Source organism: Neofelis nebulosa, chromosome 8 (genome assembly GCF_028018385.1).
Source record: "Neofelis nebulosa isolate mNeoNeb1 chromosome 8, mNeoNeb1.pri, whole genome shotgun sequence".
Classification (NCBI taxonomy): Eukaryota; Metazoa; Chordata; class Mammalia; order Carnivora; family Felidae; genus Neofelis; species Neofelis nebulosa.
The window spans coordinates 94,550,342-94,574,013 of record NC_080789.1 but is presented as its reverse complement, the minus strand read 5'-3'; the positions used below and the strand labels follow the sequence as shown (position 1 = coordinate 94,574,013).

Below are 23,672 nucleotides of genomic sequence, written 5' to 3'. Positions count from 1 at the left end.
GGCTAGGACTTCCAATGCTATGTTGAACAACAGTGGTGAGAGTGAACATCCCTGTAGTGTTCCTGACCTTAGGGGGAAAGCACTCAGTTTTTCCCTATTGAGGATGAAAATAGCTGTGGGCCTTTTATATAAGGCTTTTATGATGTTAAGGTATGTTCCCTCTATTCCTACTTTCCTGAGGGTTTTTATTAAGAAAGGATGCTGTATTTTGTCAATTGCTTTTCCTGCATCTATTGAAAGGATCCTATGGTTCTTGCCTTTTCTTTTATTAACATGGTATATCACATTGGTTGACTTGTGATGACTGAACCAGCCCTGCAGTCCAGGAATAAATCCCACTTGATCATGATGAATAATTCTTTTAATGTACTGTTGATTTCAATTTGCTAGTATCTTCTTGAGAATTTTTGCATCCATATTCATCAGGGATATTGGCTAGAAATTCTCCTTTTTAGTAGGGTCTTTGTCTGGTATTGGAATCAAGGTAATGGTGGCTTCATAGAATGAGTTTGGAAGCTTTCTCTTCATTTGTGTTATTTGGAACAGTTTAAGAACAATAGGCATTAACCATTCTTTTAAATGTTTGGTAGAAAACCCCCAGGAAGCCATCTGGCCCAAGACTCGCGTTTGTTGGAAGATTTTTTGATAACTGATTCAATTTCTTTACTGGTTATGGGCCTGTTCAAATTTTCTATTTCTTTCTGTTTCAGTTTTGGTAGTATGTGAGTTTCTAGGAGTTGGTCCATTTATTTCATATTGCCCAGTTTTTTAGCATATGATTTTTCATAGTATTCTCTTATAATTATTTATATTTCCATGGTGTTGGTTATGATCTCTCCTCTTTCATTCATGATTTTATCTATTTGGGTCTTCTCTCTTTTCTTTTTGAGAAGTCTGGCTAGGAGTTTATTCATTTTGTTTACTCTTTCAAAAAACCAGCTTTTAATTTTTTGTTTTTATATCATTTTTTAAAAATATAATTTATTGTCAAATCGGTTTCCATACAACACCCAGTGCTCATCCCAACAAGTGCCCTCCTCCATGCCCATCACCCAATTTCCTCTCTCCCCCAACCCCTTAGTTTGTTCTCAGTCCTTAAAAATCTCTTATGGTTTGCCTCCCTCCCTCTCTGTAACTTTTTTTCTCCCCTCCCCCTCCCCCATGAGCCTCTGTTAAATTTCTCAAGATCCACATATGAGTAAAAATATATGGTATCTGTCTTTCTCTGACTGACTTATTTCACTTTGCATAATATCCTCCAGTTCCTTCCATGTTGCTGCAAATGGCCAGACTTCATTCTTTTTCATTGCCAAGTAATATTCCATTATATATATAAACCACATCTTCTTTATCCATTCATGAGTTGATGGACATTTACGCTTTTTCGCTAATTTGGCTATTATTGAAAGTGTTGCTATAAACATTGGGATACATGTGCCCCTATGCATCAGCACTCCTGTATTCCTTGGGTATATTCCTAGCAGTGCTATTGCTGGGTCATAGGGTAGTTCTATTTTTAATTTTTTGAGGAATCTCCACACTGTGCAGAGCGGCTACACCAGTTTGCATTCCTACGAGCAGTGCAAGAGGGTTCCCATTTCTCCACATCCTCTCCAGCATCTATGGTCTCCTGATTTGTTCATTTTAGCTACTCTGACCGGTGTGAGGTGGTATCCCAGTGTGGTTTTGATTTGCACTTCCCTGCACTGCAATCCCAGACCTTAGCCTCTACTACAAGGCTGTAATCATCAAGACAGTATGGTATTGGCACAAAAACAGACACATAGACCAATGGAATAGAATACAGACCCTAGAATTGGACCCACAAATGTATGGCCAACTAATCTTTGACAAAGCAGGAAAGAGGATCCAATGGAAAAAAAGACAGTCTCTTTAACAAATGGTGCTGGGAGAACTGGACAGCAACATGCAGAAGAATGAAACTAGACCACTTTCTTACACCGTACACAAAAATAAACTCACAATGGATGAAGGACCTGAATATGGGACAGGAAACCATCAAAACCCTAGAGGAGAAAGCAGGAAAAAACCTCTTTGACCTCAGCCGCAGCAATTTCTTACTCGACACATCTCCAAAGGCAAGGGAATTAAAAGCAAAAATGAACTACTGGGACCTCATCAAGATAAAAAGCTTCTGCACTGCAAAGGAAACAATCAACACAACTAAAAGGCAAGCGACAGAATGGAAAAAGATATTTGCAAATGACATATGGGGTAAAGGGCTAGTATCTAAAATCTATAAAGAACTCACCAAACTCTATACCCAAAAAATAAATAAGCCAGTGAAGAAATGGACAGAAGACATGAATAGAAACTTTTCCAAAGAAGACATCCAAATGGCCAACAGATATATATCATTTATTTCTGCTGTAGTCTTTATTATCACCCTTCTTCTACTGGTTTTGGGCTATATTTGCTGCTCCTTCTCTAGCTCTTTTAGGTGTTAGGTTAGGTTGTATATTTGGGACCTTTCATGCTTCTTGAGATAAGCCTGAATTGTAATGTACTTTCCACTTATAATTGCCTTTACTGCATCCCAAAGGGTTTGGACTTCCGTGTTTTCATTTTCATTTGTTTCCATTGATTTTTAAAAATTTATTCTTTAATTTTCTGGTTAACCCATTCATACTTTTTTTTTAATGTTTTATTTATTTTAGAGAGAGACAGAGTGTGTGTGTGTGAGCAGGAGAGGGGCAGAGAGTGAAGGAGACACAGAATCTGAAGCAGGCTCCAGCTGAGTTGTCAGCACAGAGCCCAATGCAGGGCTTGAACCCACCAACTGTGAGATAATGACCTGAGCTAAAGTTGACGCTTAACCAACTGAGCCACCCAGGTGCCTCACCCATTCATTCTTCAGTAGGATGTTCTTTGACGTCCATGTATTTGAGGGATTTCCAATTTTTTTCTTGTAATTGATTTTAAGCTTCATTGCATCGTCATCTGAAAATATGCAGGGTGTGATCTGGATATTTTTGTACTTGTGGAGGGCTGATTTGTGATCCAGTATGTGATCTATTTTGGAGAATGTTTCATGTGCACTTGAGAAGAATGTGTATTCTGGTGCTTTAGAATGAAATGTTCTGAATATATCTATTAAGTCTATTTGGACCAATGTGTCATTCAAAGACATTGTTTCTTTGTTGAGTTACTACTTAGATGATCTCTCCATTGTTGTAAGTGGGGTATTAAGGTCCCCTACTCATATGGTATTATTATTAATAAGTTTCTTTATGTTTGTTGTTAATTTGTTTATATACTTGGGTATTCCAAGTTGGAGGCATAAATATTTACAATTCTTAGATCTTCTTGATGGGTAGAGCCCTTTAATTATGATATAATGCCCTTCTTCATCTCCTGTTATACTCTTTGTTTTAAAATCTAGTTTGTCTTGCAAAAGAATGAACTTGGAACACTTTCTTACAATGAACCTGGACCACTTTCTTACACCATACATAAAAATAAACTCAAAATAAATGAAAGACTTAAATGTGAGACAGGAAACCGTGAACATCCTAGAGGAGAACACAGGTAGCAACCTCTTTGACCTTGGCCACAGCAACTTCTTACTCAACACGTCTCTGGAGGCAAGGGAAACAAAAGCAAAAATGAACTATTGGGACCTCATGAAGATAAAGAGTTTCTGCACGGTGAAGGAAACAATCAAAATGCAACTTACAGAATGGGAGAATATATTTACAAATGACATATCATAAAGGGTTAGTATGCAAAATCTATAAAGAACTTAACAAACTCAACACCCAAAACACCAATAATCCAGTGTTCAACATTACTCATCAACAGGGAAATACAAATCAAAACCACAATGAGATACCACCTCACACCTGTCAGAATGGCTAAAATTAACAACTCAGGAAACAACAGATGTTGGCAAGGATGTGGAAAGAGAGGAACCCTTTTGCACTGTTGGTGGGAAGGAAAACTGGTGTAGCCACTCTGGAAAGCAGTATAGAAGTTCCTCAAAAAGTTAAAAATGGAACTATCCTCTGACCCAGCAACTGCACTACTAGGTGTGTATCCAAAGGATACAGGTATGCTGTTTTGAAGGGGCACATACACTCCAATGTTTATAGCAACACTATCGACAATAACCAAAGTATGGAAAGAGGCCAAATGTCCATCGACAGATGAATGGATAAAGGAGATGTGATGCACGCACACAGACACACACACACACACACACACACACACACACACACACGGGACAATTACTCAGCCATCAAAAAGAATGAAACCTTGCCATTTGCAACAACGTGGATGGAACTAAAATATATTATGCTAAGTGAAATTAGTCAGAGAAAGACAAATATCATATGACTTCACTCATATGTAGAATTTAAGATACAAAACAGATGAACATAAGGGAAGGGATGCAAAAATAATATAAAACAGGAAGGGGGACAGACAATTAAAAGACTCTTAAATACAGAGAACAAACAGAGGGTTGCTGGAGGGATATTGGGTGGGAGGATGGGCTAAATGGGCAAGAGGAATTAAGGAGGAGACTTGTTGGATGAGCCATGGGTGTTATATATAGAGGATGAATCACTGGATTCTACTTCTGAAATCATTATTACACTATATGTAACTAACTTGGATGTAAATTAAAAATAAATAAATAAAATAAAGTTAACTGAAATGAAAAAAATAAATAAAAATGACAATTCTAAAATATATGGAAAATAGCAATGCTGTCTACATCATAGAATATGTAAAAAATAAAATCCAAATGCATTAAACATTTAAAGACAGAAAAGAAATACATTTTTGGTCTTGGAGTAGAAAAAATTTTTTAAGCAGAACAGAAAACACCAAACTTATAAAGGAAATACAAAAACTAACATTTTTGTGGCAAAATGTGTAAGGGTATCTATTGCAGAAATGTTCATGATAATCAAAAATAGAATACAAACTAAATGTCCACTAATAAACAAAATATGATAGTCGTAGAATATTATGTACCCATTAAAAAGAATGAGGTATTTCTGAACATGCAAACATAGAAAATGCTCTAAAATATATTATTAGGTTACAAGAGAAATTTCAGAAAAATATGTATAGCTAATTTTGTTTTAATTAAAATGTATGGGGGTATGTGTGTATGAGTAAGTTTTTGCATAATAAGAATACTATTTTGAAAAAAAATAAAACCTAGCTTTTCTGATATAAGTATGGCTACTCTGGCTTTCTTTTGACGTCCATTAGCATGATAGATGGATCTCCATCCCCTAATGTTCAATCTGCAGTTGTCTTTAGGTCTAAAATGAGTCTCTTGCAGGCAACATATAGATGGATTTTTTTCTTCTTTATCCATTCTGATACCTTATGCCTTTGGATTGGAGCATTTAGTCCATTTACATTAATTTTTAAAAAATGTTTATTTATTTTTGAGAGAGAGTGAGAGAGAGAGTTGGGGAGAGGCAGAGGGAAAGACACAGAATCTGAAGCAGGCTCCAGGATCTGACCTGTCAGCAGAATGCTCAGCATGGGGCTCTAACCCACAAACTGTGAAATCATGAACTGAGCCAAACTCAGATGCTTAACCAGTTGAGCCACCCAGGCACCCCTAGTCCAGTTACATTCAGAGTGATTATTGAAAGATATGAATTTAGTGCCATTGTGTTACCTGTAGAGTTGTTGTTTCTGATGATGTTCTCTGGTCCTTTGTAGTCTTTCTTGATTTAGTCTTTTTTTATTCTCCCCTCAGAGAGTCCCCATTAAAATTTCTTGCAAGGCTGGTTAGGTGGTCACAAACTCCTTTGTTTTTTTTTTTTAATGTTTTTATTTATTTTTGAGACAGAGAGAGACAGAGCATGAGCAGGGGAGGGGCAGAGAGAGAGGGAGACACAGAATCTGAAGCTGGCTCCAGGCTCTGAGCTGTCAGCACAGAGCCCAACCTGGGGCTCAAACTCACATACTGTGAGATCATGACCTGAGCTGAAGTCAGATGCCTAACCGACTGAGCCACCCAGGCACCCCTGGTTTTTATTCATAAGAGAAAGGCTTCATCTCTCTTTCTATTCTCAATGACAGCATTGCTGGATAAAGGATTCTTGGCTGCATATTTTTCTTATTCAGCACATCGAATATTTCCTGCCACTCTCTTCAGGCCAGCCAAGTTTCAGTAGACAGGTCTGCTACTAACCTTATGTCTAATCTTGTAGGTTAAGGACCTAGCTGCTTTCAGAATTCTCTCTTTATCCTTTTATTTTGCAAGTTTCACTATGATATGTCATGGCGTTGACCTGTTTTGTTAATTTTGTAGGGAGCTCTCTGTGCCTCTTGGACTTGGATGCCTGTTTCCTTCCCCAGATCAGGGAAATTCTCAGGTAGAATTTGTTAAAAAAACAAAACAAAACAAAACAACTCTGTCCCTTTTCCCCACTCTTCTTCCTTGACTCCTATAATATAGATATTGTTTCATTTCATGGAATCACTTAGTTCTCCAAGTCTTTCTCTGTGATCTAGTAATTTCCTTTCCTTCTTTTTTCAGCTTCATTATTCTCCATAGTTTTATACTCTGTTTCACCTATTCTCTCCTCTACTTCTTCAATCCTTATTGTCACGGTATCCAGTTTATTTTGCATCTCAGTTATAGCATTTTTAAATCCATCCCGACTAGTTCTTAGGTGTTTGATCTCTGAAGTGTTTCTCTGGTGTCTTCTGTTATTTTCTCAAGCCCAGCTCATAGTCTATGACTGTTGTTCTAAAATTTTGTTCAGATATATTGCCTATATGTTTTTTTGAACAAGTTTCTGGCTGTGATTTCTTCTTGACCTTTCTTTTGGGGATAATTCCTCTGTCTTGTCATTTTGGCTACGTGTCTGTCCTTTGCATGTTTTAAAAGCTTATTATATTTCCTGCACCTGACAGCACTACTATATTAAAAAGGGGAGGGGGGGCGCCTGGGTGGCTCAGTTGGTTGAGCATCCAGCTTCCACTCAGGTCATGATCTCACAGTTTGTGAGTTTGAGCCCAGCGTCGGGCTCTGTGCTGACAGCTCAGAGCCTGGAGCCTGCTTCAGATTCTGTCTCCCCCTCTCTCTGCCCCTCCCCTGCTAGTGCTCTGTCTCTCTCTCTCTCTTAAAAATAAATAAACATTAAAAAATGTAATAAAAAGGGGTCAGACACTGTGTAGGGCCTGGCACTTCAGGAAGTGTTTCTGGTATATGCTGTATGCACTCTTCTGTTGTGTTTTGGCTACTCTTTCCCACTGGTCATTCCTCTGCAGAGCTCCTCCTTGCTTGCAGTCTTGGAGTGTTTGGACCTTTAAGTGTGTTTTGATTTGTTTGTTGAAGTAACCCTGGAAAAAAAAGGTAGTGGGGCGGGGAGAAGCCTGATCCCCAAAAAAAGAGAAAAGGAAAGAGAACAAAAAAACTCAGAGAATCAAAAACCTGTAAGGCTGATTTCAAAGACAAAGAAAGGAAAAAAAAAAAAAAAAGAAAAAAGCAGAAGAAAAGAAAAAAAGAAGCAAAAAAAAAAAAAAAAAAGAGAATGAAAATGCCTGATCCAAATAAAAAGAGAAAAGGAAAACAAAACAAAACAAAACAAATAAGAAACCATCAGCCTGATTCCAAAAGAAAAAAAGGAGAAGGGAAAAAAGAAAAGAAAAGAGCTGTCTGTTGGTGGATGGGGGGTGCTGCCTGTCTGTGCTGGTCTGGAGGAGAGGCCAGCTGAATTGGCTCGAGTCAGTCTTGCCCCAGTAAATAAGCAGTTGTCAGGCACAGGAGGCCAGGTTTGGGATAAGTGGGTCCTGCCTCCTTTGGGGGCTGCTGTGTTGCTCTCTGAAGTCCCACCATGTTGGTGTTGGGGTAATAATGGTGCCACCTCAGTCTCTCATCCTCCAAACAGCGATCTCAACCCCTGCTGTTCAGACAGCCCTCATAGAATAGGAAGGGCAGTGGGCTCGCCCTACACCACAACTCTCCTGGATTTTTTTCTTTGGCATGTGGCTGGGATTCAAAACCTAAAGTCTTAAAGGACCCGCCACTTCACAGATAGGCTCCCCTGTTCTGGAGCAGAGCCTCTCTACTCTGCTGTTGAAAGGCCTTTGGCTGGTACCTTCAGGGTCTTTTGTCCTTGGGGAAGCAATAAACCGTCTTCCAAAAGTACTCCAGGAAGGGGACTGTTCTCTCCTAGCGCACCCTGGAGATCTTTATACCACCCTATGCACTCAAAGTCCAGCTCCCTCCTCCCCAGGAGTTTGCATCACAGCTCTGCTCCACAGAAAGTCAGGCACTTTCAAAACCTCAGAGTTTGAGCTCCAAAAGCTGTTTGCAAAAAAACCTGGGACATTCAATACATCTTTTTTCCCAGTCCGTGGTCCAGAGAGGTTTCCCTCTTGCGCTAACTCGATGCTATACTTTCTCAACCCCTCTCTCTTTCTCTTCCTTTTGTCCTCCATGGAAAGTGTTCCTTCCCCTCCACAGCACCACCATTTTTCTCTCCCCAATTCACATCCACGCACCTTGCACCTGCAGTTGTCTCCCTTCCACTGTGGAGATCCTTCCGCCAGTCCTCAGATCAATTTCCTGGGTGTTCCAAGTAATTAGACATCAATACAGCTTTGAGGGATGAGGAAAGCTCAGTGTCCCCCCTACTTCTCCACCAAGTTAACTCTAATTTGTCTAATTTTTTAATTTTTATTTTTTGCAGTGTATTTAGCACATTTCAGTATTAAGGTTATTCCGACCTAACAAAATGAATTAAAGTGTTCCTTCCTCTCCTGGTTTTGAAAAAATATTTTGTGTAATATTGGTATTATTTCTTCCTTAAGTGTATAAAAGAATTCATATGTGGATCTGGTGCATCTGGGTTTAGAGTTTTCTAAATTGTGGCCTATTTGGATTTCCCATTTAAAAAAAATGTATTTTTTCTGATTCCTGGTGATGTTGAACATTTCTTCTTTGGTGTTCATATCCTTTACCCAATTTCTTGTGTAGCCTAAATACTAATCTTTTATCACTTGTAATCTTTAATAAATGCCTTATCCATCTGCCTAGGATCTAACTATTTTTCTAGTATCTTTTGTCATATAATTTTGATATTAAAAAAACCATCATTCCTTCCTTTTAAAACGTGTGCTTTTTGGGTTCTTAAGAATCCTTTCCTCCCCACCAATACCCCCAATATCATGTAGTCTCTCTCCAACATTTGTTTATTCTGATAGTTTTGCTTTATACAGTTAAATATTTTAATTATCACGAGAGTTAAACTGCTTAAGTTTAAGGTATACAGTGTGTTGATTCAGTTCACTTATATGTTCCAAAATAATTACCACCATAGTATTACTTAAAACTTCTATCATGTGACATAATTTCCATTTCTTTTTTTAGTGATGAGAACATTTAAGATCTACACACTTAGCAACTTTCAAGTATATAATACAGTATTGTTAACCATAATCAAAATGCTATACATTACATCCCCCAAACTTATTCATCTTCTAACTGAAAGTTTGTACCCTTTACCCAACACCCCACTTCCCCACTCCCCAGCCTATGGTAAACACCATTCTACCCTGTTTTTATGAGTTTTTCTTTTATAGATTATACATATAAGTGTGATATCATACTGTATTTGTAATGACACAGATGCTGATTCAACTCTTCCTATCTTTATAATGAGTCATTTTGATAAAAAATATATATTTAAATCTCCACCCTTCCTCCACCAGTTGAGTCATGATGCAATCTTTATTATACACTAATTTCTCTTTTATACAAGGATCTGTTTCTGGGCTCTTTATTTTGAACTTTGGATATACCAGTCTGTTCCTGTGTAAGTACAGCACTGTTTTTATTACTCTTTGTAGTATATCTTATTATCTGGGAAGGCTGTCTCCTTTCTTTGCTATTATTTTTCAAAATTGACTTAGCTCTTTTTACATATTCTTTGTTTTCCTATATTTGTCTTATAATTACTTTATCAAAATCCTTAATCTTGATTGTTTTTACATATTATCATGGAAAATCTTAAATATATACTAAAGTAGGGAGAATGGGAAAAACAGTCTAATGAACTCCCATGAATTTCATCACCAAACTTCAAAAATTATCATGGCCATTTTTGTCCTGTATATTGCCCCCCCTTTTCTTACTCCACCAGATTATCTAAAATCAGGCATAATATCATGTCTTTGTATCAACAAATGTTAAATCACTATTCAAGTTTTGCTGTATCACTTCTTTCAGATGGAATGTCTATTTTTATTTTTTCAATTGAGGCTTAATTAACATAAGCATTATACAATTTTCAGGTGTACAGCATAATAATTCAATATTCACATATATTGCAAAATGATCAAAAGTCTAGATAGCATCTGTCACTATATGTAGTTACAAAAATTATTTTTCTTGTGATGAGAACTTTAAAGACCATAGAGACGTACAGACTTTCAAATAGGCTTTATAGTCCTATTAACTACAGTCACCATGTTATCTATGCATTATATCCCCATGACTTATTTATTATATAACTGGATGTTGGTACTTCTTGACCCTCCCCCCCCCTTAACCAATCTTTCCCACCCTCTAGCCCTCACCTCTGGCAATTATCTGCTTCTTTATATCTGCAAGTTGATTTTTCAAGACACTACATACAAGTGAGATTATACAGTATTTATCTTTCTCTATGTAACTTATTTCACTTAGTATAATGCCCTCAAGGTCCATCTATGTTGTTACAAATGACATAATTTCATTCCTTTTTTAAGGTTGAATAATATTTCACTGTATATACACAACACATTTTCTTTATCCATTCATCCACTAATGAATACTCAGGTTGTTTCCATGTCTTGGCTACTGTAAATTATTTGGCAATGAACATGGGGTGCTTATGCCTTTTTGAGTTAGTGCTTTTGTTTTCTTTGTATAAATACCTAGAAGTGGAATTCCTGGATCATATGGTAGTTCGATTTCTAATTTTTTGAAGAACCTCCATACTGTTTTACATAGTAGCTGCACCAACTCCCCCCTTCATATTAAATTTTAATTAAAAAAAAAGTGAGACAATATCTAAACTAAACTATCATGACAATTATAGCAAAAACTGAAAATTACTTTATACAAATATAAAAGACAGGCATCTGGCTTTGACAGTTATTTAAATCTTTAGTAACTGTTATAACTGAAGCACTTGACTTCAAAGTGTCAAAGGGAAAAAAAAGTTCTGAGTCTTCTTAATTAAAAAAACATTTTTTAAAAAGCTAAATATGGCTAAATCTAGATCTAAATCTATGCAGTAACATTCTAAAAGACTGTAAAAAAAAATTTATAATTAAGAGTCTTAGTTAACCAAATGAAAATAATGTAATATAATCAGAAACTCAGAAACTATAGTTCAGGGGTGCCTGGGTGGCTCAGTCAGTTAAGCATCCGACTTTGGCTCAAGTCATGATCTCAAGGTTGCTGGGTTCGAGCCCCGTCAGGCTCTGTGCTGACAGCTCAGAGCCTGGAGTCTGCTTTGGATTCTGTGTCTCCCTCTCTCTCTTTCCCTCCCCTACTCATGCTCTGTCACTCTCTCTTCTCAAAAATAAACATAAAAAAAAAAAAAAACTGTAGTTCAGCATGGCATATCTTTTCTTTCTGTTTCTTGTGCAGGGACAGAAGATGTGGGTGTAGGCAGTATTGATAAAGTAGATGCTCCATTAGCATCAGATGATTTATTTGGCTCATGATCAGCCATAATGTAAATGGTTTAGAAGGAAGAGTGTTTGGGGTAATAGTTGCATGAAACACTGGTATGATGGGGTGCTATACTGGTGTAGAACTACTGTATGTCTCTGCTCTTGGCAGTCTGTAGTCTGTATAATTGTGTCTGCTTATTTGAGGCAAAATATTCTGTGGGAACAATCTACTGGCATCGCTGGAATGCCTGTCTCCCATTCCATTGGCAAACCCACTAGTGGCTGTTTGCTTGCATCATTTCCCTTCTGTAATCCCTACCTTTTGGGAAGCTATTAATTTCTATCTTCTTTGCTTCTTTTTGTCTCTTTTTTATTTCAAGCCATTCTTTTGTTTTTCCTCTGTGAAATTTCTGTTTGAAAATTGTAGTCATATTTTTCCTCAGAAGAGCTAATATGCTCAGACTAGTTATCTTCAGAATCATAAGGTGCATCTTCAGTTTTGCTTGGATTATTACTTGGATTAGAAGAATGTGATTTGAACTATGAAGAGCACTATGGTTGTGTGAATTATCCTGTGGAGAGTAATTGGTCCCACTATCTCTCTCTTGAACTCTGTGAATATGCACATTTTTTGCATTACTGTGACCTGTGCTGTCACTATATTTATTTTCAAGACTATCAGGTCTTTGCAGTGTTTTATTTGACGGTGAATGATTTTCAGTGTCTTGCATTTTTTCATGTCTCTCATCACGGTTCATGGGGTGACTCTTCGATGAGCATTTAAGTGCCTGGTAAGGAAGACTGCCAGTCCCCCTCTGGTTGTGACAGCTCAGCTTGCCCTTGCCTTCCTCTTCCTCTGAGACCTGGCTTGCCCCCTTGGGTTCTGTCAGCTCTTTCCAGTTGCTGCTTTTTTTCTTCATGCACAAGTCTGGCCACCAGCCTTCTAGTTTAGAGACAGACCTAGTCCAGGACCTGCTGGATGCTGGTCCCAGGGGCCCTGGAGATGCACAGGAGTGAGATGCCTTCCGGAGGAGGATGGTGTGGCTGTACCAATTTGAAGAAAAAATTAGAACTGGTTTGCTTAAAATAGGATCAATCCACATAAAGCCCACAGATTTTCTGTGGTTTATATGATCATAACCCCCCTTTTTCTCCTCCTCCCATTTATTTGTTTAAAAAGTTGTTTTACTTATCTTGTATTATGATTTTTATTATGGGTTTTGCTAATTGCAAACATGTTCTTTTATTCCTTGTATTTCCTGTAAATTGTTAAATGTAGAGATTTGAATAGATTGAAGTTCATTTTCCTTTGGCAAGAACATTTCAAGAGATGTTGTTGCATACTTCATATTGTATTGCATCATGAATCAAATAATTGACTTTCTTTTTGTGTGGACAAGATTTATTTTGAGTTCAGGTATGTTGTTAGCCTAACACATTCATCATCAAGTTTCCCAAGCTAATGCCATAGCTTTCAAACATGACCCCTGGGAATCTCCGAAATTCTTTCAGAGAGTCTGCAAGGCCAAAAAGACTTCAAAATAGTAATAGATATTATTTACATTTTCTCACAAGTGTATAGCAGAAATTTTCAGAGGTTATGTGACATTTTCGTTCTAAATTCTTCTCAGTTTTAATTTCTAATATGGTATTCAGAGATATAAGCCCCTTATAGAAAATCTCTTCATCCTCAATAATTTTGAAAATGTGAAGCATTCCTGAAAGCAAGAATTTGGGGAACAACTGAGCTAATGGGTTTAGCAGCCAGTGATTATTATCCCTGAATTTATTATTTCATTAGGTGTTACAAATAGTAATATTAATATTAAACTGTACATCTGATCTTGTCACTCTTCTGCTTAAAACAGCTTTCTATTGTTCTTATCTTAGGTATTTTGCAACATCTAAAGAACATGATAGAGTATCTTACTGTAGATAATGATCCTCTATTGATGCTTTTGTGCTGAGGGAATTTTCTATTTCTGGATTCAAAGCAAGAAGTTGATATTCCAGAATTTATCTAGAGAACTATTCCTGGGGGAACAGAGAAACTACAGAAAACAGCATAAGAGAAATGAAAAATACAAAAAAAGAGAATGAAAGAAATGTTAGTCAGTGAAAAAGTCTTACATGCATCCTAATGGTGTTCCAGAAGGAGAGGAGAAAGAGTATGTGGCAGAAGAAACATTTGAAGAGAAAATGGCAAAGAAGTTTCCAAAATTCTCTCAATGGCTCTCTATGCCTCGCACCTTCCCATCTCTTTTTTCTTGTTCTTTTCCCTGTGCTTCAGTTTGGATAATATATATTGACTTTTCTTCAAATTTACTGATCCTTTTTCCTATGTCCAGTTAGCTGTTAAACCTATACAATGAATTCTTAATTTTGGCTATTGTATCTCTCAAGTCCAGAATATCTATTTGCTCTTTTTTATTATTTTATTATTATTATCATTATTATTATTATTTTAGTGAGCTCTATGCCCAACGGGGCTTAAAGTCATAACCCTGAAATCAAGAGTCAAATACTCTACCAACTGACCCAGTCCTATTTGCTCTTTTTTATAGATACAGCTTTATTGTTTAAGTTCTATATATTTTCATCTGTTTCATATATCTTTTCCTGTGCTTTCCTTAGCACATTCATAATACTAATTTAAAAGTCCTTGTCTGCCGATTCCAACATCTGGGTCACTCTGTGGGTCTGCTTCTAATGGCTGTATTTTCTCTTGATTGCAAGTTACATTTTTCTTCATATTTGTATGTATTGTATTTTTTTTTATTGTATGTTGAGCATTGTATATCCAAAAGCTTATGGGAACTGAAAGATTTTGTCCCAGGGAGTGCATATCTTTTCCACTGTTAGGAAGTTGGAATAAGAGACAATGAATCTGAGCCAATCAGGCATTATGCTCTGTTGGATTTGGATTTCAATGTCACTTTGTTTGAGTTCACCTCAGGTTTCAAACTTCTTGAGGGTGATATTTGGAATTCTCTGCTGTGTGTATAACATATCTATTCCTCTAGCAGGACTTTGAGATCAGGCATTGTGAGACCAATCACATCTCACTTGGAAGCAGAAGCCCTGCAATTAACAAATTTATAATCTGTCTATGAAAGACAACCTAAAAAATAATTCTAAATAAAAAAAGACAAAAATCAATCAAAATACTATCATTTTAATAAAACAACATCATTATTTTAATGTATTTTCTTATGAAGTTGTTCTGGGACTATATAGGTTATAATTGTTTCATTATTTAATTGAAAATCTGAAATTAAGTATATACTTTTATTGAGGGTGAAGTTACTATCAAGAAACATTTTCTGCCAAATCCTAAAGGAAAATCATATTCATAATGAGACTGTTTTTAAAATTTGTCTAAATTCCAGTGGTAAGGAGGCATCTCTACTTTTGCATTCTTGCAAGTTGATTAGTGTGGTAATGTCAATTTGATGTGGCTTCTTGAATTACTATTCTTATAATTCTCATTGGGACTCAGGTCTATCAAAAATTCTTTTATTTATTTATTTTTTAAGTTTATTTATTTATTTTGAGAGAGAGAGAGAGAGAAAGAGAATGAGAGAGAGAGAGAGAGAGAGAGCAGGGGAGGGGCAGAAAGAGAAGGAGAGAGAGGGAATCCCAAGCAGGCTCCACACTGTCAGCACAGAGCCCAAAGCAGGGCTCAAACTCATGAACTGTGAGATCATGACCTGAGGTGAAATTGAGAGTCAGATGCTTAACCAACTGAGCCACCCAGGAGCCCCTCAACAATTCTTTTAAATAAGTCTTTTAAATTAACACCTAAACTTCCTAATTCTGGAGTATTAATTTTGGTTAATCTCTTAGGTAAGTACATCTAAAGCTAATAGTAGCTTTTCTTTAAGGGTAGATAAGTCATATATTTTCCAAACCTTTGAGTATCTAAGAATAAATTTGTTACTTTTCTACATGAAAGACAATTTAAACATAGATTCTAATGTCACATCCTTTATCCCTCAAAACTCTGATGATATTGCTTCATTAAGTAGTTGGTATTTAATGTAACAGAGGAGAAGTCTGATGTCAATATGATTTTTGCTTCTTCAAATATACCATGTTGTATCTCCATCCTTCACCTATCCACCAAATATCCACCCATGGCATATGCACTCTCTTAACCCAATAACCAACTAAAACTCGTAGGATTTTTCTTTATCTTGTGTATTACTCAAACATCCTACCAAAATATTTTAAAATACAGCTCTCTTTTTTATGATTTGAATGTATTTCACAAGGCTGAAGTAAAGCATTGGCCATTACTCTGAGGGCCATCCTAGTCAGATGTGGTGATGAACAAAGAGCTTGGCAAGCTCTAGATTGTCCTTATTCTCCTTTACTTCACCTCCACCTTGTCTTCCTATCTGCCAGACTTGATGATGAGAAACAAATACTTGATTTGGACCCACAGAAGCAACAACTACACAGAAGCAAAGTGGTCATGTGGGCAGGAATGGAGGTTATGCATGGACTTAGCAACATGGATCTTCACTGACTAAAACCACTGCAATGAAATGAAGCTAGAATAGTACACACCAAAAATGAACCCTTGATTTAGGACCATTCCATGGAGGATAAGTCAACTTTGGTAGCAGGTTGATTACATTAGATCAATTCCATCATTCGAAGGGTACACTTCATTCTCACTGGAAGAGACTTACTTTGGAAGCATATTTCCTTTTCCTGCCCATGATGCTTCAGCTCAAACCACCACAACCGGTAGATTTATAGAATGCCTTACTCATAATATTCCAAAATTCTTTGGAATGTATAGTATTCCAAAATTCCTTGGAATATATAGTATTCCAAAATTCCTTGGAATATATAGTATTCCAAAATTCTTTGGAATATATTTTTCCCACCAAAAAATTCATTTAACAGTAAATGAAGTGTGGTGATATGTTTATCTCATAAAATTCACTAGTCTTACCATGTCCTCATCATCTAAAAATAACTGTCCTAATGGAATGGTAGAATGGCCTTTTGCTTTAAAACACTAAATTATCTTTTACAGCAATTAAAACATTTTATTTTATCTTCATTTATTCTATTATTGACACTCTTCATTTCTTTATTTTGATCTATGTTTCTGATGTATATAATATTTTTTCTCCTTTAAGAATATTCTTTAACATTGCTTGTAGTTTTACTGGCAATGGATTCCTTCAGTTTTGATTTGTCTGAGAATATTTTTATTTCATCATTTTAAAAATCATTTAAAAAAATTTTTAAAGTAATCTCTACACCCAATACAGGGCTCAAACTCACAACTCCAAATCAAGAGTCTCACACTCCACTGACTGAGCCAGCCAGGCACCCCTATTTCATCTTCATTTTTAAGGATACTTTTGCTGACATTGATTTATGGGTTGAGTTTTCTTCTTTCAGCACTTGAAAGATGTCACTTTGTCTTCTTGTTTACATACTTTTTTGGTGAGACATGTGTTATAATTCTAAGCCTTGTCTCTTTATAGGTAATGTTTCCTTTTCCCTGAATACTTTTAAGATTTTTGTCTTTGGTTTGCTACTGTCTGAATATAATATGTCTTAAAGAGTGGGGTTTTGGTATTTATTATACTTGGTGTTCTCTGAGCTTCCTGGCTCTGTGACTTAACTGTTTATCAGTAATTCTAGAAAAATTTTGGCTATTACTTATTCATATATTCTGCCTTTTCTTCTCCTCTGAGATTCTAATTATGCATGTATCAGGCCATTTGATATTGTCTCACATCTCTTGGATAGTCTGTCCTGTTCTTTCCTTTTATGTGTTCTTTTCTTTTTACATTTCAGTTTGGGTGCTTTTTATTGACCTATCTTCAAATTTACTGATTCTTTGCTTACTTGTGTTGAGTCTACTGATGAGCTCATCCAAACATTGTTCATTTCCATTACTGTGTTTTTTTATTTTGATCATATGGGTCTTCCTTTGCACTGCTCTCCAGGGAGAATCTGTCTCTTGTATCTGTCCTAGTCATATTGTACTATTATTTTAAAAATCAAATCACTTTATCCTGAGGTGGTGGGTAAGGAAGGAGGGTATTCTATGATGTTCAGATTAAGTAATAGCTGTAAGTAGGCACTGTAAACTTAGGTTTTGGGTATGGACATCATAAGTGTTTCTATCTCTCCTAAAAATGTAATTATTAGACCTAGCATTTCTTCCTGCTCCTCCTTCAAGGGTAGAGCATTCTTTTTGCCTACAGTTTTTGGTGCCCTTTTCACCTCAATTTAAGTGTTTTTTGTTCCATAGAAGAAATAGAAAAGATGGGTTTCAGCAGTGGCTGTTGTTTCCCTCTCACACCCAGCACAGTGAAGGAATCTTTCTCAGGATTCTCCCCACTCTTGCTTGTGAAAGCCTGGTTGAATTCCTGGAGGAATATCCTGTAAGAGTGTGAAATTTCCTGTCAAAAAGTCATTGCTAAGACAGATATCAAGAAACTTACTGCTTATGTTTTATTCTAGTAGTTTCATGATTTTAGGTGTCACATTCAAGTCTTTAATCCATTTTGAGTTAATTTTTGTGTATGGTATAAGAGTGGTCCAATATTATTCTGTTGCATGTAGTTGTCCAGATTTCCCAGCACTATTTATTGAAGAGACTGTCCTTTCCTCATTGTGTATTTTTGGCTCCTTTGTTACAAATTTGTTGGCCATACATGCATGGGTGTATTTCTGGGCTCTCTATTCTGTTCCATTGATCTATGTGTCTGTTTTTATGTCAATATCACATTGTTTTGATTATTATAGTTTTGTAATATAGTTTGGAATCAGGGAGCATGATGTCTCCAGCTTTGTTCTTCTTTCTCAAGATTGTTTTGGCTATTTGGGTTTTTTGATGGTTCTACACAAATTTTAGGATTTTTGTTGTATTTCTATGAAAAGTGCCATTGGATTTTGATAGCTAGTTATTTATAGATTACTTTGGGTTGTCTGGACATTTTAACGATATCAAGTTTTCTAATTCATGAACATGGAATATTTTCCATTTATTTGTATCTTCTATTTTTTCATCAATGTCTTACAGTTTTCAGTGTAAAATCTCTCACACCCTTGGTTAAATTTATTCGTAGGTATTTTATTCTTTTTGATGGAATTGTAAATAAGATTCTTTTAAAATTTCTCATTATAATAGTTTGTTATTAGTGTATAGAAATGAAGCGTATTTTTCCATATTGATTTTTTATCCTGCAGCTTTACTGAATTCATTTATTCTAACAGTTTTTTGGAGGAGTCTTCAGGGTTTCCTGTATATAATATTATGTCATCTGCAAATAGTGACAGTTTTATTTCTTTCTTGATCTGGATGACTTTATTTCTTTTTCTTACCTTATTGTTATGGCTAGGACTTCTAATACTACGTTGAATAAAAGTGGCAAGACTGGGCATCTTTGCCTTGTTCCCAATCTTAAAGAAAAGCTTTTAGCTGTTCACTGCTGAGGATAATGTTAACTGTAGATTGTCATATATGGCCTTTATTATGGTGAGGTAAATTTTCTCTATACATACTTTGCTGAGAGTTTCTTTTTTTAATCATATATGGATGTTGAATTTGTCAAATGCTTTTTCTGCCTCTATTGAGATGATCATATGATTTTTATCCATTCTAATGTGGTATATTACATTGATTGACTTACAGATATTGAACCATCCTTGCATCCCAGGAATAAATTTCACTTGATCATGGTTTATGTACTTTTTAATGTATTGTTGAATTTGGTTTGCTAATATTTTGTTGAGACTTAAGAAAGTTATTTTTATTAAGTTTATTTATTTATTTTGAGAGAGAGAGAGAGAGAGCACAAGTAGGGAAGGGGCAGAGAGATGGAGAGACAAAATCCCAAGCAGGCTCTGCACCATCAGCACAGAGCCTGATGCGGGGCTCAAACTCATGAACCGTGAGATCATGACCTGGGCCAAGATCAACAGTCAGACGCTCAACTGACTATGTCCCCCAGGTACCCCTATTTTGCTGAGACTTTTGCATCTATGTTCATTAGGGATATTGGCCCATTAATTTTCTTTTCTGGGGTGTCTTTCTCTGGTTTTGTTATCAAGGTAATGCTAGCCTTATAAAATGAGTCTGGAAGTGTTCCCTCCTATTTTTTGGAAGATTTTGATATTGATTGATATTGATTCATCTGTAGATGTTTGGTAGAATTCATTAGTAAAGCTATGTGGTCCTGGGCTTTTGTTGTCAGGTGGTCTTTGATTACTAATTCTTACTAGTAATCAGAGTGTTCAGATTTTCTATTTCCTCATGCTTCATTCTTGATAGATTGTATATTTCTAGGAATTTATCCATTTCTTCTAGGTGTTCCAACATCTTGGTGTATAATTGTTCATAGTGGTGTCTTGTGATACATTGTATTTCTGTAGTGTCAGTTGTAACATCTCCTCTTTCATGTCTGACATTATCTGAGTCCTTTCTTTTTTTCTTAGTGAGCCTAGATAAAGGTTTGTCAATATTGTCTATCTTCTCAAAACCAGTTTTTGGTTTCATTGATCTTTTCTATTGTGTTTTCAATCTCTATTTCACTTATTTCCACTCTGACCTTTGCTATTTCCTTCCTTCTTTTAATTTTGGGCTTTATTTATTCAACTGTTTTGAGTTTCTTGAGGTATAAAGTTAGGTTGTTTGAGATTTTACTTGTTTCTTGATGTAGACATTTATTGCTATGAACTTTCCTCTTAGAACTGCTTTTGCCGCATCACATAAATTTTGGCATACTGTATTTCCATTTTTGTTTGTCTCAAGTTATTTTTTTGTCTTTTGATTTCATCTTTGACCCATTGGTTTTTCAGAATTGAAATATATTTATTAAAATGAAATCATTTATAGTTCTAGAACTCAATGTAATTTAGTTGCTAATTTAACAGTGAATATCATGTTTCATTTATATTACATCAACATCCACACGTGTGGTATGCATTATAAGATTAATATGGATTATTTGATATCTCAAAAAGTTTTCCAGGAGCTAAGTACAAATTCTGGGAGTACTGCAGTAAGTTCTGAGAGCCCACAGAACCACAAACTGGAACATGAAAAAAAAGCAAGAAAATGGAGGCTTAACACTATTGGCAAATGACTATTAAGCAAAAATCTATTGAATATGTACTAACAGAGAGGAAGGAAAAATTAATTTTTTAAATTTATTTTGCTGCTCAAATCTTTACATACTCTGGTTGTGTGTATGTCTCAACCTTCTGACCTTCATTGTATTCTGACAACTGCCATTTGTTTTGAGGACACAGAGAAAAAAATATGGAGAAGCATTCCCCTGACGCCATGAGTAATATTAGGAAGGCAGATGTTTTAAGGTCACAGTTACCATTATGGTAGTGCTGAGTGTCAGATTCTGAGTGACAAAGGCATCCTTCCGTTCTTGCAAATGTGTGCATGTGTGTTTCTGACATATAGGGGCCTCTAAGATTTGGGGACCAGAAGATTGGCTCCTCTTGCCAAGGTATAATTATAGTACTGGTTCTATCCTTTTTACTAAGTGCCAGTTAAATATCTTCTAATAGAACCCATTTCATTCACTTAGGTCACATATGTACCTTGGAAAATGGTTTAGATACCCCTTGATGGCTTCCTGTATTAGTTTTCTATTGCCAAGTAACAAATTACTACAAATTTAGTAACTTAAAAAATTATACATCTATTATCTTGGTTTCTGTGGGTCAGAATTTTGGGTATGACTTACATTCCTTTGCTCACAGTCTCACAAGGCTACAATCAAGGTATTATCTGGGATGTATTTTAATCCAAATGCTTGGTTGGTAAAGAATATGCTTCCAAGATCATTTGGTTTATTTATAGAATTTATTTCCTTATGGCTACAAGGCTACATGGCTAGATGGCTACATGGCTGAAGCCCATTCTCAGGCTACCCAACATTCTATAGGCCAATTTAGTAACTTTTAATATTGACTTCTTCAACAAGTCAACAAAAAGAATCTCTCTCCTCAGGGAAGGTCCAGTTCGGGCTTTGTGCCGACAGTGAGGAGCCTACTTGGGATTTTCTGTCTCCTTCTCTCCCTCCACTGTTCCCTCTCTGTCTCTCTCTCTCTCAAAATAAATAAATAAACACTAAATGAAAAAAAAAGTAGAGACAAGATTCCAGTTCAGGTAGTAAGCTTTCAAAGGCCATTTTTCGTAATTGTTACATTACGCTGTCTCATTTTATATACTTCAAAACTTCAATTTCCCTTTTTATCTATTCCTTTTTCAAGTTTATGCTGTTTTTCAAAAGTTCTATTTTCTCTGTTCAATTGGTGCTGAATTGCTACCACTGAAATTCATTTATTTGTGTTTATTATTTTAGTTTTTTTTGTTTTTTGGAATTTTTTTCTCTGAGAAATTCTGTGATTTTGCTTTACTCCTGCATTTTTTTTTCTAGAAGAATATTCAGTCTGTTTGTATAAAGCCAAATGGTTGACAAAATATGGAAATCCTTTAGTACTGATTGGTAAGTAGCTGTTCCACCTCTGAATACTCCTCCTACCATCCAGTCTGCCTCAGTCCCCAGTTAAATAAGCCCTGGACCTCTTCACAATCTGACAACTAAATGATTAACATCTGACACAGTAGAAGGTCTTCATGTCTGCTTCCACTCTGGCCAGTGCCTAGTACCATAAGGAATGAGAAATATTTTGCATTTCTGTTTTACTTAACTTGAATTCTTTTTCTTTTGTATTATTCTGACAGCTACTTTAAGCTCTTCATTATTATTCAGGTCACACTTTTTACAGGAAACAGGCAAGAAATTTTCCTATATTCTATGAGGAAGATTTAGGTTCTCTTGTTCTGTATTTCTTTTATATTTAGTGTGTAATTTCATGATAGTAATTATTTCATAATGTTTATCTGTATATATGTTTCTTTCTCCATTAGAGGCAGTGTCATTTCCTCTGGGCATCCTTAGTGGCTAGAATAGTGTGTGAGTACTTAATTAATACTGTATTTGTTGAATGAAACAATGAATGATTGGTTAGATCAACCAGCAGGTGGAATGTCTGAAGAGACTACATAATGTGTGGTTGAATATATTTGGGGAAATTCAAATACAATAAAACCGTCTAGTTGGAGCCTTAGGGAGGCAAGTCTAGAATATGAGTATATCTATTAAAATCAATCAGTGAGTCAATGGTGAATTATTTTCCCCTTTGCCATTAGTCTAGACAATTGCGAGTGAATTATTATAAACATGATTCTTTTTTATTTGTTTATAGGAAACATACAAAAAGAAACCTGATGGGCTTTATTATTCCAATCCCATTTTTCTTATTATAGAGTGCAACTTTTAATGTCTATATTAATATTTATAATTAGTTGAGTATTTTATAATTGAGCATCTATGTACTAAATAAATTATAATACATAATTTATTATAATTGAGCCTCTATTCGTAACTTTTTGAACAATCATGTACTATGTTCTGTGTTACATACTTTACAAAGCTAAGCAATAAAGCCACACAAATCTAAATGTGTTATTTCCTGACTTAGAACCTTTTAAATGATCCCTCATTACTTTATAACAAATATCAGCTTTTAGGCAGAAAATCTACTAAATCAGTTCTCATGTTACAATAGATTTTCCAAGTCTGGATTAAGCGATTCTCCTAAAAGCCACCCAGTATTTCAACTGAGTTGAAAGACCCACAGTATAAAAATAAGTATTAACCACCCTCCACTAATTTCTTATTACTTACAAAAATTTCCTGTTTACTCTTCTGTTTCCTCTAGTATAGATTTCTTGAGGCCGGGCTAGACCACAGTGATTACTAAATAAAAAATGAGTAGATTAATTTAAGCAAAAAATTACATTCAAAACAAGTTAACAAAACCTTATGATCTATTTATCAGGCTCTTCTTGTTTGGCAAAACACCTTTACATTGATTTATCCTGTCATTGACCTCTCTTAACCGACTTGAATCACAGGCATTATCACTATTTTAGAGAT

The 23,672-nt window shown here is 35.7% G+C and overlaps 1 protein-coding gene across 1 annotated transcript; it reads right to left on the bottom strand.

The window, feature by feature from the left end:
- Window positions 1-10,108: 10,108 nt before the first annotated feature.
- On the bottom strand, window positions 10,109-23,488 carry LOC131519958 (WW domain-containing adapter protein with coiled-coil-like). The gene is made up of 2 exons (XM_058743606.1): window positions 23,421-23,488; window positions 10,109-12,711 (listed from the first exon to the last, which is right to left on the bottom strand). The coding sequence occupies exon 2, from the start codon at window positions 12,585-12,587 to the stop codon at window positions 11,943-11,945; it is 645 nt and encodes a 214-aa protein (XP_058599589.1). The 5' UTR covers window positions 12,588-12,711; window positions 23,421-23,488; the 3' UTR covers window positions 10,109-11,942.
- Window positions 23,489-23,672: the final 184 nt, after the last annotated feature.

Excerpts from the sequence above, each read along its gene's own strand:
- LOC131519958 (XM_058743606.1), bottom strand. The coding sequence starts at position 12,587 with ATGAAGAAAAAAAGCAGCAACTGGAAAGAGCTGACAGAACCCAAGGGG.